This window comes from Nelusetta ayraudi, unplaced genomic scaffold (genome assembly GCF_046127955.1).
Source record: "Nelusetta ayraudi isolate G7.1 ecotype Tasmania unplaced genomic scaffold, CSIRO-AGI_Nayr_v1 ptg000017l, whole genome shotgun sequence".
In the NCBI taxonomy this organism is placed as follows: Eukaryota; Metazoa; Chordata; class Actinopteri; order Tetraodontiformes; family Monacanthidae; genus Nelusetta; species Nelusetta ayraudi.
The window spans coordinates 5,571,523-5,583,914 of NW_027466067.1; the positions used below are offsets into that span (position 1 = coordinate 5,571,523).

General features: G+C 44.0%; 1 protein-coding gene across 1 annotated transcript; it reads right to left on the reverse strand.

The window, feature by feature from the left end:
- Positions 1-70: 70 nt before the first annotated feature.
- LOC142887375 (monocarboxylate transporter 1-like) lies at positions 71-7,634 on the reverse strand. Its single transcript, XM_076024989.1, has 5 exons — positions 7,194-7,634; positions 4,227-4,492; positions 1,933-2,076; positions 999-1,772; positions 71-902 (listed from the first exon to the last, which is right to left on the reverse strand). Exons 2-5 carry the CDS (start codon positions 4,441-4,443, stop codon positions 697-699), a joined length of 1,341 nt encoding a protein of 446 aa, XP_075881104.1. The 5' UTR covers positions 4,444-4,492; positions 7,194-7,634; the 3' UTR covers positions 71-696.
- Positions 7,635-12,392: the final 4,758 nt, after the last annotated feature.

The following is a 12,392-nucleotide window of genomic DNA, read 5'->3' on the forward strand; positions in this document are numbered from 1 at the left end:
GTACATGTGAAATAATCCGTCCTTGATTACTTAGTTTCAATTCTGAATTGAAATTACACAGGAGACAATGGACATTCTTTTTTGGCCAAATGGCAGTTTATTTTTTTTATTTTTTTTTATATGTCTGTGCATCCATTTGCAGCATTTGCATAAAGTTACAAAGAGGTATGCAAGTATGTTTAGTGCATTCAGAATTTTCCATCAAATGCAAACAGACCAAAAGAAGTTTAAAGATATATAAATTCTGCTTATGGAGAGTGCAAGTGCGCGTGTATTGTGGAATGCTTCACTTTCGAGAGGATAGTATGAAAGAAAAAGACACAGCTGTTATTGCAGTTACATTGCAAAATAAGCTATTATCTGTTGGTACGTGTACAATTAGATAATAATAGATAGAACATTTAGAAGTGACATGTATAGGTTTGAATTCTTAATCAGAAACCTATTATGTGCTGTGCTTGCAGTAAGGCGCTATACAAATAAAAATTGATTGCGAAGCATATGAGTGAAAAAAATACGGTTTCAATTACAGTTTTAAATGGCTTTATTCTTGCAAAAGTATTTAAACTGAAAATGCAAGTGAGGCTATAAGGCTATACACTTTGGTTCTTAACATCTGCTGTGTCAGAAAAGTATTTGCTGCCATGTAAAGGATGATGACGGACCAACAAATTCAATTAAACCAAAAATGAATTTTTACACGGTGTCATCTGTAGTCTCCCTGTTGGACCTTTGTTCTCTGCCGCCTACTCTGGTTGCCCTTTCCTCCTCTTTTTTCTCTTTGGCCAGCAGGCGATAGTTCGTTCCCATCCCAACAAAGAGGAAGATACTGGAGATGATGAGGAGGATTCCGCTGCCTTGGTATGTGTACTTGTAATCGTGATAGACGTCTTTAAACTTCCCTGCAAAGTCAAAACAAGGCCATGTTACATGTGAGCGTGAAGCATACGAAGACCAGAAAGACCAAAAACTGGCAAATGTGAAGCAGACACACTCACCAAGCAGTGGAGGGCTCAGCAACACAGGTCCGCACTCCACAATGGTGACCAGCCCGACAGCGCTGGAGAAACGCTGAGCTCCCACCAGGTCCATGAGGGTCTCAAAGAGCACTGAGCTCAGCCAGCCAAAAGCAAACCCAAAGAAGATCGCATAGATCACAAAGCCTTTGTAATCAGTCGACATGGGTGCGAAAATGTGGCAAACACCATTGTACAGCACAGAGGCGGCAAAGAAGTACTGCACCCTCGGTCGGATCCACTTGGTGTTTGCCACCATACCCATCGAAGGCCGAGCGACCATGTCAACAAAAGCCAGCACAGACAGCAGGAATGCAGCCTTCTCCTTGGGGATGTCTTTACTCTTTGCGTAATTACTCAAAAACACCAACGGTGTAAAGAGACCGAAGAACATGATGCTGTTGCCCATGATGTAGAGCAAGAAACCTCGGTGTTTAAACAAGGACAGATCAATCAAGCTGTTAATAATCTGCCCCGCCGTCCTCCTCTCTGTGCTCTTGGGCGCGGGCACGGGCTTGGGTCCGATCGGCCGCATGACGGAACCGGCGACGCAGCAGTTGAGGAGCAGCCCCCCCAGGATCAGGAAACTCCCTCTCCAGCCAAACTTCTCAAAGAGCCATGTGTTCAACGGCGCCAAGGTGGAGAGGAAGACGGGGCTGCCAGCCATGGCGATTCCGTTGGCAATAGGCCGCTTCAGGAAGAAATACTTTCCAATCATAGTGAGGGCTGGGTTCAGGTTGAAGGCTAACCCTAAACCTGTCAGAGTTGAAACAAACACAAAAAATATATACACCTGTAAACGTGCAGCTGCAAATCAATGGCTGTGGAATACATTTATTTGGATTTGTTTTATTTGAACAGTAGGTGGCGACAGAGTGCAGCAGAACCAGTGTCATGAAACGGAGACTATACCAACCTCCGATCACACCAATACAAAAGTACAGTGCTTGAACTGAACTGCAGAAGGAGGCACTGATGAGCCCCACCGAGGACAGACACCCTCCTGCAATCATAACAGGGCGGCTCCCATATTTATTCACCAGGATGCTGCTGATAGGTCCTAAAGGAGGGGGGGAAAAAAACACATATGAGGGACGTTTCTTGTATCAAACCTTCAGCGTATTCTTCTGTATTTGACCACCAGAGAGCCCCAGTGCCCTGGCAGTGGCTCCGCTCAAAATGCAGAAACCCCCATGCACCCCCAAAAAACCAGCTCCTCACTTTAGTGGGTGCTGCACTGCAGTGGATGGGCTCTGGAAATTGCCAGGAAAAATGCAATGTAATAAAGTCAAATTTCTTTTTGTTTTAACTTCCACTGTTGAAGGGAGAAATCATTTGCATAGCAACAGTTTAAAGTTAGCTCAGAGTGGAGAGGGCACTGCGGGTGTATAGGTATGTGTGTGTGCTGTGCAGGTGAGAAGTCTGGAGGAGACAACTGTGATATTCTTTCCCTTTCCCCTCCCCCCCGCCCCCACCTCCAGTTTAGCAAGTGTTCTGATTGGCTTGAAGAATGAATGGCGCGACAGTAATTGGTCATGTTGGTATGCGCGCAGCCTTGCCCCGGCACAAATTCAAGCGAAAAACCTTTATCTGTGAGGAAATGACTAAAATGAACAGTGAGTTTGCGTCTCGAAACACAATCTCCATCCATCGGGGGGCCTAAATGAGTATGAGGATCTGCGCGGAAGACACCACGGCCTTCCTGCCAAATCCTTGCACTAGCCAATGAGCCTGAATAGAAACTGACAGTTTTTGTTTAGAGGTTGTCCAGACTCATTTGCCCGGGCGGCTCAAGACAAAGGGGTTTTAAATTGTGATGCAGGCCGTCTCCGCGCCGAGCAATGAGTCTCTTCCTTCCGCCTCGCAGGGAGAGTCGCCTCGAATAAAAAGGTTGGAGACAAACCAATGTAAAATATTATGAAAGTAATGAATCAAAAATAGGGAGTACGCAACAGTAGGCCGTTAATGAACTCCTCCCGCTCGGTGTGCTCGGAATGTTGAACAATGCCGGAACCGTGCGCCGACAGCGCTGACAAACACTCACTCACTTGTTTCCAATTACCATGCACCGCTTGCTATCATCTGTGTACATTTGCTCCGTAGCATTTGCATTAATTAGCGGCGTTCTGCATAAACACGCCCAGTCCCTCCACCGTCGCTCGTGAATCACTCGTCCGCGGAAGACAGCGGGAGCGGGCGCCAACTCGTTGTTCACCGGCCCACAGTGGTTGAACGGCGCAAAAAAGTTGAATAAGCAGATGTCCTTACTGTATAACTCAGACCTTGCGGGTGCTTTAACTGTAACAAGGGCTTAACTCAGACGTGATGCTTTCCTCGCCTCTCGCCCTGTAATGCTGTTGCCGCCGCTTGTTTCACTTACATATATGTTACGTAGGAGTCAATCTTTAAGGCATTTCCCCCCTGCGAGCTTCGAAAAAACAAAACAATAATAATAATAATAATGATAATAATAATAAAAACAATTCCTCCACTACTTTTTTTTTTTTATTGCTTGCAGTGGCATCTTGCAAACACATTTTGCCGCCCGGGTCAAAACAGAAAGTTTGATACAGAGCAAGTCTAACATTTTCCATTTTACATGAGGTCGGAGTACTGAGGGAAACTTTCCTGGAAGTTCCCGCCGATTAAAAAAAGATGCCTAAGTCATCATTCTTTCAGTTTATCACACATTAGCGTGACGAAAAGTGCAGTGTTGTTTTTTTTTTTTCTTCCCCAGAGCAGACAGATCTTCAGAGGAGTGGAGCTCTTTTGTGTCAGGAAGTGTATCACGCGCTGGGAGGAAGTCACATTATCTCATCTCTGCCCAATCTGGCGTGACATCACACGACATCACAGCGACCATTTTAAAACCTTGCGTGTACGCTTTCAAGAAGCAGGAGCACAGGACCAAAATCTTGCCTGTATCTCCAAAATTCTCCAAAATATGTGGTTTCAGCGTTGTTGTGTATTTTTATGAGAGCTCCTGTTTGTTGATAATCCAAGGACGACAGGATTCGATGTTGAGCCCGCGGTTTAATCATAAAGAAACAGATTGGTCTTCGACTGAACACTCCGGGAGTGAATCGTTTACACTTGAGCTAAGAGCCAGAAATTGATTGTCAATAAATCTCCTTGATGTGCTAAATGCCGAGCGTTAACAAACTCGGTAGAATCGGCCGTCGGTAGAATGCGTCTGGGGCCGGAACTCACCTCCGCCGTACATGACAGCCAGCATGATGGAGGAGATCCAAGACACCTGGCTGCTGGTCACGTTGAAAATCACCTCGATCTCTTTGAAGAAGACGGTGATGGACTTGGGGAAGGCGTAGGAGAAGCCGATCGAGATGAAGGCCCCGACCACCACCATCCAGCCCCAGCCGCCCTCGGGTGGCGTGTAGCCTTGAGGACTGCCCACGGAAGGCGCCATTTTCACTCAGGAAGCTTCTTATCGAAATACCTTGGGCAGGAATGAGAATCTTTTGGGGGGGGAAAGACAAGAAAGAAAGGTTGGATGAAGAGGCTGATGGCCATGAATGATGTTATTCGTGAGGCATCCTGGGGTTAAAGGATGTAAAGAAAAAGATCACCTCAACAGAACAAATCCGTCTTCGTTTTGTTCAACCCTGAGTTGAGAGTTGAGCTGTTCTTTACTTTAATGCAAGTTTAATTGGATACATTTGGATACAACTATATTATAACTCTTTATTTTTTTCCCTGAAGGACATGGACAATATTTTCTTGGCACTAATGATGGATGTGGGATGCAGCTTTATTTAGCTTTCTTGAACGTTGCACAAAACTCTGCTGACGTCGATGAGTAGGTTTGGAACCTTGCAAAGGTCAAACATGCAGTAATGGGCACAACAACCCACAAAACTCTTACATTGATCAAATTTTTAAAACTGTTATATTTGTATATAACATATTTGTATTATATATAAAAGTGATTCATGCCCACTGATGTTTGCTTGTTTTGATATGTTTGTATTCTGTTCTAACCAAACTAGTATCTTATTCTGCAATGGCAGTGGGCTTCTCTCATATTTAACTGCATTAATTCCACAGCCTTTTACTTTGCTCATGCCATTGCCCTAACTCAGAAAGAGTCCACTTGTAGGGTCTAAGACTGTATTAATTTTATTTATTTCTTTGCTTGCTTTGACTCTAATCGTCCCCTGCTTGTATTCACGCTGCGCTTCCACCCGCTGATCTCCCACAGTCTCACTTTGCGGGTGATGAATAAGAGTCCATCTGCAGAGTCAAGCAACTTATTGTATTGTTTACACAGGGGAGGCTATCTGGAGAAAACATCGATCAGGCCATGAACACTGGTTGAATTCACTGCTTGGTAGCTTTAGGGCTATAGAGGGTGATGATATAGTGTTTTTCAGCCAAGGAGGACTTGATGTGGCTGATGAATTAGTTTAGCGCTTTGAAAACTTATTGTACAAGCCTGCAGTGCACGGCGAGTGTGTGAATATTTTATGCTCCAAAGAACTTTTGTTATTGAGCTGGGATTTTATCTGGTGCCGTGCGGTTGTAAAAGTGCTCTCTGAATTATTTTACAGATGCAATAGGTGAGAGAGGTGAACTGAGAACGTACAGTAAGTCTCTCATTTACTCCTATAGACGTTAATGCCCACTTGGTATAATTGTGAAAGAGCCACTCAGGGCAAAGAAGTCAAATTTTCATGGACTGCATGCAAAGTTGTTGTTCCAGAAGTGAAGGATTTAAAAGCAGCATGATAAAAAAAATAAGTTTGACACACAAAGTATCACACGTTTATTCTGTATTACTTGATACCTCAGCATACACATACACACACCAAGAAGTGTTGAAGAATGGATCAGTGTAATATTAGAGCTCCCGTCATTCAAGTAATTACGACGTCATTATTTTTTTCCCCCCGCTCAAAATGTCAGTAGTTTCTTAAAAAATGTCAGCTTCTTTCCTTAAATTCACCTCACAGATTTATTTCAGTTGTCACAGACTATGAATTGTGACAGAATAGAAAGAAACAGTAAAGTGGCTCTTCTGAACTTTTCTCTGAACCTGGTTTATTTTGCTCTTGAAAAAATGGGGGACTGTTTGAGCTCAAGGGAAAGGTCGCTTGAAGGATGCTCAGGGTCTGAAAATAATCAGCACACCTCCACCACGCAGGCGCCCTCCTCATATAGGACAGCGCGCTGGGGGAAATGTTCTTCACTCGCTGCCGAGACAGTGTTGTATTTTTAAAGAAGAAGAAGTCAAGGAAAAAAGTCAGCGCGCTGACAATAGATGATGGATGGAGGAATGCTTCCAGAAAGACAGAACTCCAGATAAAACCACCAAAAACCACCACAATAATGAATAAAACGTGTTACGCTGTATAAAGGATTGATTGCTTGTCTCTAGAATGGGGGTGAAAAAAGTATGAGGGAAAACTGTGAAATTGATTTATATGAGCCGGGAGAATGAAGAAAAAAAAAGAGTCTGAGGCATCAGCGCTAACCCTGCCTAGATGAAAAGGGCTAAATAAAGAAGTCGAAGTGGCTCCGGCCTCAAGTGCCACTTGACAACACACATAACTGCACAGGGCAGCTTCACTTAATCTGATCATCACCCCTGCAAGGAGTGACGTGGAAGAACATGGGTCACAGCACAGCTCAGGCACTGCAGATGCATTACATAAACAGATGGGTGACTCTGCGTTCTCTTTGTGGGAAGACAGAGGTGCTGTAATTTAAGACTTCCCTTTTATACTTTGCCTCTAGTTTCAGAAATAGAAGGGTTTGGATTAATTTGTCGAACTGTGGTTTGAATTATCTGAAGGGGGGGGAATTATTTTTTTTTTTATGACTTGATACCAGTCAAAAGTGAAAACACTATTTGATAAACTCCATTCTATTGTGTTTGGCAGAATTTCTGCCGCCGCTGCCCTCCCCCTGCGGCCATGCTTCTGGCAACATATTTTAATAAACCAACCTGAAAACAAAGCAACACATTTAGGGACATTTGCTCTGTTATTACTAATATTAAACGCACATTTATATTTATTTATTTAAATGGAATGTTCTGTTACTAACGGAACATTCCATTATTTTCAACAAGTGGAGAGCACTTGTGAACTGAAGCGGGTTGAACAGAAAGCTGCAACATACGTGTGTTGGTTTGTAGTCTGAAGAAAAGCTTCTTACCTTGGCAGGAGCTGTTGACCGTGGCCAGAAGAGCTCGACAGAAAAAAATAAAATAAATAAATAAATAAAAAATGATAATCTCACTGGCACGTGAACACGTCAACGAATGAGTCCGGGCATCTCTGAAGCAGCGCTGATAAATGCAAATCTTCACACTGGTCCCTTTAAAAATGACGCGTTGCCTTCAGCGAGTTGCGACTGACTTGATAGTTGATCTGTTTCCAGCGATGAAAAACTTTAGGAAGAACAAGTGAGGAAAAAAAAAAGTGAAGTGGAGTCGGTGACCAGGTGACACAGCTGGAAGATCTGGACACTGCTCTGCCAAAGGTCTGAGGTCAGTCAACTTCTTATTGGCCGTGGAGGGACCAGAGCCATGCCCATGCACTGCTTTCTCCACCCCTCTGTCATGTGTCGCGCCTGCACACAACAAGGTCGGAGTAATTCACTGCAGGGTCTTATAATGTGCGTGACCTAAGAGGATATCAAGCATTGTCTGCGCTCGAGGAGATAAGATGAGTTCTAAGACTCAGATTTCCTGCACCAGAGCCCGTTTATCAGCCGCGCTCGAGCTGGTGCTGCGGACGACAGTGCGGCTATTCAAGAAATCCAGTCCCTCGAAACAACAGACATTGTCCACCTCGAGCACCTTGAAAGAACGATCGGTGGGCACTTGGGTGCTCAGATCGCTCGGGCTTTTCTCTGGAATCCCCTGGAGAGCCATAATTGTGCCAGTGTCAAGAGCTTGGGAAAGGAAAGGAAAGGTCTGGCGCACTGGAGGTTATCAAAGCCGGTGCACGGTGAAAGGTGCCTTGAAGCTCCTGACAGCCTTGAGAGATTATTTCTTTGTTGCGCTGTTGTTTTGTGTTGCTTCCCTCCACTAAGGGCTTTCGGCGTCCTTCGAACAGAGCATCGCCGCAACTCCAGCTTGGGATTTCTCAAGACACACACTCACAGACTGCAATGTGTACTTGCATTAAAAAGGCAAAAAAGGGCAACTTAGAGTGCACGAGGCACGAGGTAATGTGACGTGTTCTGTAGGTTCTCCACGCAATGATGGTTGATTGGTGTCTCTGATTTTGGAGACCTAGAGATTTTTACATGCAGTTCTGTCGTCAGGCCAATTTGGTCTGACTTCAGTTTGGTCAGTTTGGTCACTACTTGCAGTTAATTGATTTCTTGAAATGTAATTTCTTAAATTATGAGCTGTCAATGAAAACAAATCAAAAGTGTGGGTTCCTTTCAGCCACTTTCACATGAGTTGTCAGGCCTATAACCATACGTAAGCAGACAGCAGCTGTGGTCAATACTTTTTTGATTCTCTTGTCCCTGTGTTACAAAATGGTTAGCCAATATCACACATTATTGTACAATTATGTAGTTATATAAGGCTGTATATATGCTATGAAATGTTTTGTAATTTTGTGTTACCATACAGTAACAGAACTTGTATGCTGGCAACTCAGGTAGCAGTCACATCACACAAATATGGTTTGACTGAACTGAAGTTGAGGTCTAATACAGTGAGAAATTATTTCCCGATTCTATGATTATGTCTAACAAATGAACAGAGCAAATACAATGAACAGCAAAACAAGAAAAACAATTGAACATATACAAATGAAACCTAAGTAGACATGCTTGGGAGGGAGCTGTGGGAGCCGTCGCTGTCACCTCTGCTTGACACATACCGGTGAAGGTGCTCAGGACTATTGCTGAAGGAAGCAACGCCTCCTCCGGCTCCTGAAATGCAGCACTGTGCATTCAGCAGTGGGTGGAGGAGCACCAGAGCAGCAGACGTGACGGTATGCCAACTAGAAAGACATAGAGGGAGAGAACAGGAGGGCTGGCTGGCTTGGGGGAGTCGGGGGTGTCTCTCAAATGTCTGCATGAAGCATTAGCAGCCAAAGGAGAGGGATCCCAGGACGACCAGCTGACGGACCAGCTGAGCAGCCTGACTGGGGGAAAAAAAAAAAGATGAGGTGAAGAAGTGAAAACAGCATGTAGGACAAAGCTGCTCCAAAACTCTGCAAGTGATCCTTATTCCTACTAATCAGCAATGAACATCAGACCTTAAAATAATAAACAGTTGGCCAAAATTTTTTTTATTTATTTATTTTTTTTAAGTTGTAGTTTCAGACACCTTTGCTTATTCCTATTCAAATTTAAAACTAGTTATTTTTGACTAGGTGAAATGACTCATTCGAAGAGCTGCAATGATTATATTATCACCTTGGTGCCAATTATCCAGGTGAAAGTAATTCATGCAGAACATTAGTTTGGTTATAAAAGAGAAAAAAAGAAGGATGTGTATTCGACAGCTTCTGCCATTCAAAATTCCTCTGACGGTGAGATGCCTCCATCGCAAACAAACCTGAATCTTACAAAACAGACCTGCACCTGACAGGGGATCTGTGATTATGTTAAATGTTTATAGCAAACACAATGTCAAATCAAAGTGTTTGTCAAAACGTTCCAATTACACCGGTGTGAAAGATATGCTTGTTTCACACACGCATATTGCAGGTCAAACCAGAGTTAAATTTGCTCAATTAAAAAAAAAGCAAGATTTGGTAAAATAAGGATCCATTTGGAAGCTAAATGAGTCAAATCTTCTCAGTGTCCCACTTAAACAAAGGGCAAGAATTCATGAAAAAGTGAAACGTTATCTTTCGAGTTACTATGGGAACCTTCGCCTTTAAAATCAAACAGCCTACAGCCATGGAGTTCTCACCACTTTCCCTATTTAGTCATCGGGGGCAGCGCTACCCATTCCATCCACTACAGGCAACGCTCACCCCTCCTGCCCTGCTTTCTCCTTCATCTATCTGTCCTTCATTTACCTTCCTCTTGTCATCATTGCCATTCTCCTCTAATATGGGATGGCCTCTCTCCTCCCTTCCCTCATCCTTCACCTGCCCCACCGATGGCCTGTTCTCCCTGCAGCCCTGGTCCCCTGACCTCCTTACACCCACATCCTCACCTGCCCCCACTTCCCCTCAACAGCCCTGCTGTTGCCTGACCTTCTCCACTCACTCACTCAAGCAAAATTATAATACATGTGAATTTACTGCACGAGAAGTTTATGAAGTTGTCCTCGCTGTTTATTGAGTTTCTGTCTTTTTTTTTCTTTTTACCCATGTACCTTTTACCTGCACACCTGTCCACATTTGTTCATCTAATGTGCCGAGAAGGAGAATAAGAAAAATGGCAAAAAAGAAAAGAAAGAAAGGAGTGTGTGCTCTTTAAGTGTATAGTGTGCAGACACCCAAAGTTACTTGATAGATAGTTGGTTGCCTGCCCAGCTAGTTATGAGTGTCAACATCAGGGGGCGCCTTTCTGCCTACTACAAGCCATAAATATTGTGATTTTAAGTTGAAAAAAAAAAAAAAAATGACAGTGTTCTTTTCAAAGCTGCCACTGTTCGTGTTGTCAAAATAAACGTCATTGGAACCTGCACAAATAAGATGAACCAATCAGTGACCAGGATGCTGCCATTTATTATGTATGCAGGGTAATGGATATGGTTTACTGCATGCAAGTCAGTATTATAGCTTAGAAATGTTGAAATAAAGGAGAAACTAAAGTCCAGTGCCTCTGCTGTTTTCATTTCACTCCAGAGAGTCAATATCATGTTGTGGGCATGGCACAGGGCGACAGGGGGGAAAAGTCTCTCCATCAACTTTTTTATTTTCACGAGTCACAGCATTTTTTCTTCCCTGCTGGCAGCACATGTTCCCAGGTCTGACATTGTGCAGCTCAGTGGTTAGGAACCACGGCTGGAAAAGACTATACATTGTTGAAGGGATTAAAATTGATTAGCTAAGCTGCGGGAAACAGAGCTTCTATACAGCAGCCTATAATAAGCTGCAGAGGGGAAAAAAAATGCTATACATAATCAATCACACTAGGACATTTCCTGTCAACACACCAGCAGCGTTCCCTGTTCATTAATGTGACTGATACTTTTTTTTCTCTCCCACCAGCAGCTTTTTCACGAAAGCAATGTGTTGCTACGCTGGACAGTCTACTGCTTGCACAACGGGAGCCTCTTTTGCTAGTTTACTGTTTCAAATAAATATGATCCGCATTATAATAGAAGCGGGAGGTGTCCGAAAGAATAAGATGTCCAACGAGAGAGAAAAGAACTGCGCGACTAGCCCAACTCGGTCTGCACTCCACATTAGTGTGGCGCGGCGTACCGAACTGATGCTCAGGGGTCAGTGGTCAGTGGCAATTGCTGTTTTCTTCAGCGAGGTGGTACAAATGAAGTGTGGAGTAAATTCTGGCCTGCTGAACCGAGACAGAGCAGGGTCTTTGTGGGTCAGGCTGGTGCCGGGATGTTGCAAAAAGCCAATTAGCTCAGGCAAACAAGTAGCCGAACATATGTTGCGCACATGCAGCATCTGCCGTGACAGGTAAGGCTTCCACATGGCGCTACGCTATGAAAAAAACAAACAAAAAAACAAACCCTTCGAAAATAAGGCTTTTTTTTCTTGGTTCTTTGTGTTCCCTGTCAACGCAGAAAAGCAGTTTTTTGGCACAGGTTTGGGTCCGTGGAACCGAGCCAGGCAATAAGAGTTACTGAGATGCCGTGAGGCTGCCCAGCTTCGGCTCTGACGGCGGTGCATCATTTGCTCTGGGAGGCCGTTAAGTGGACATTATTCTCCTGAATGGCTTACTTAAGGACATAATGTCCTTTTTAGAGCCTCTTATTTGAGACGCGGAACAACACACTCGCATCGCGCTGGGAGACGACAACGACTTCGGCGGACTGATAAGTCTCCGAGTGCTGCCGGGAACAACGGCTGGGTGTCAAACAAATGCTCTTCTTCAGAAATGTATATGCAGGCTGTACGCGTAAATCTGCCACGTTAAGCGTCAACCAATAGGAAATTGGGCCGTGATTAATTAGCCCCAGCGCTAAAATGGCTTGTTTGGAGTCGACTGCAATCGAAACGCGATTTAAAAGACTCCGACTATACGAGTGTTGTGTTGTTTATTTTTTTTGGCCTAAAGAGAAGAGTAGCCAAGAGGAGTGTGTTGGTTTTTTTTGTGCCCACGATTGTTGGTGTAAAACAAACAGAGAAAAAATACCTAAAAAATATACTTCTCCATCCTTCATTTGGCAAGGGTGAAGGTCGGATTTTGCCTGCGTGTGTGTGTGCGTGGACATGCATTCCTTTTTCCTCCTCCTCAAAA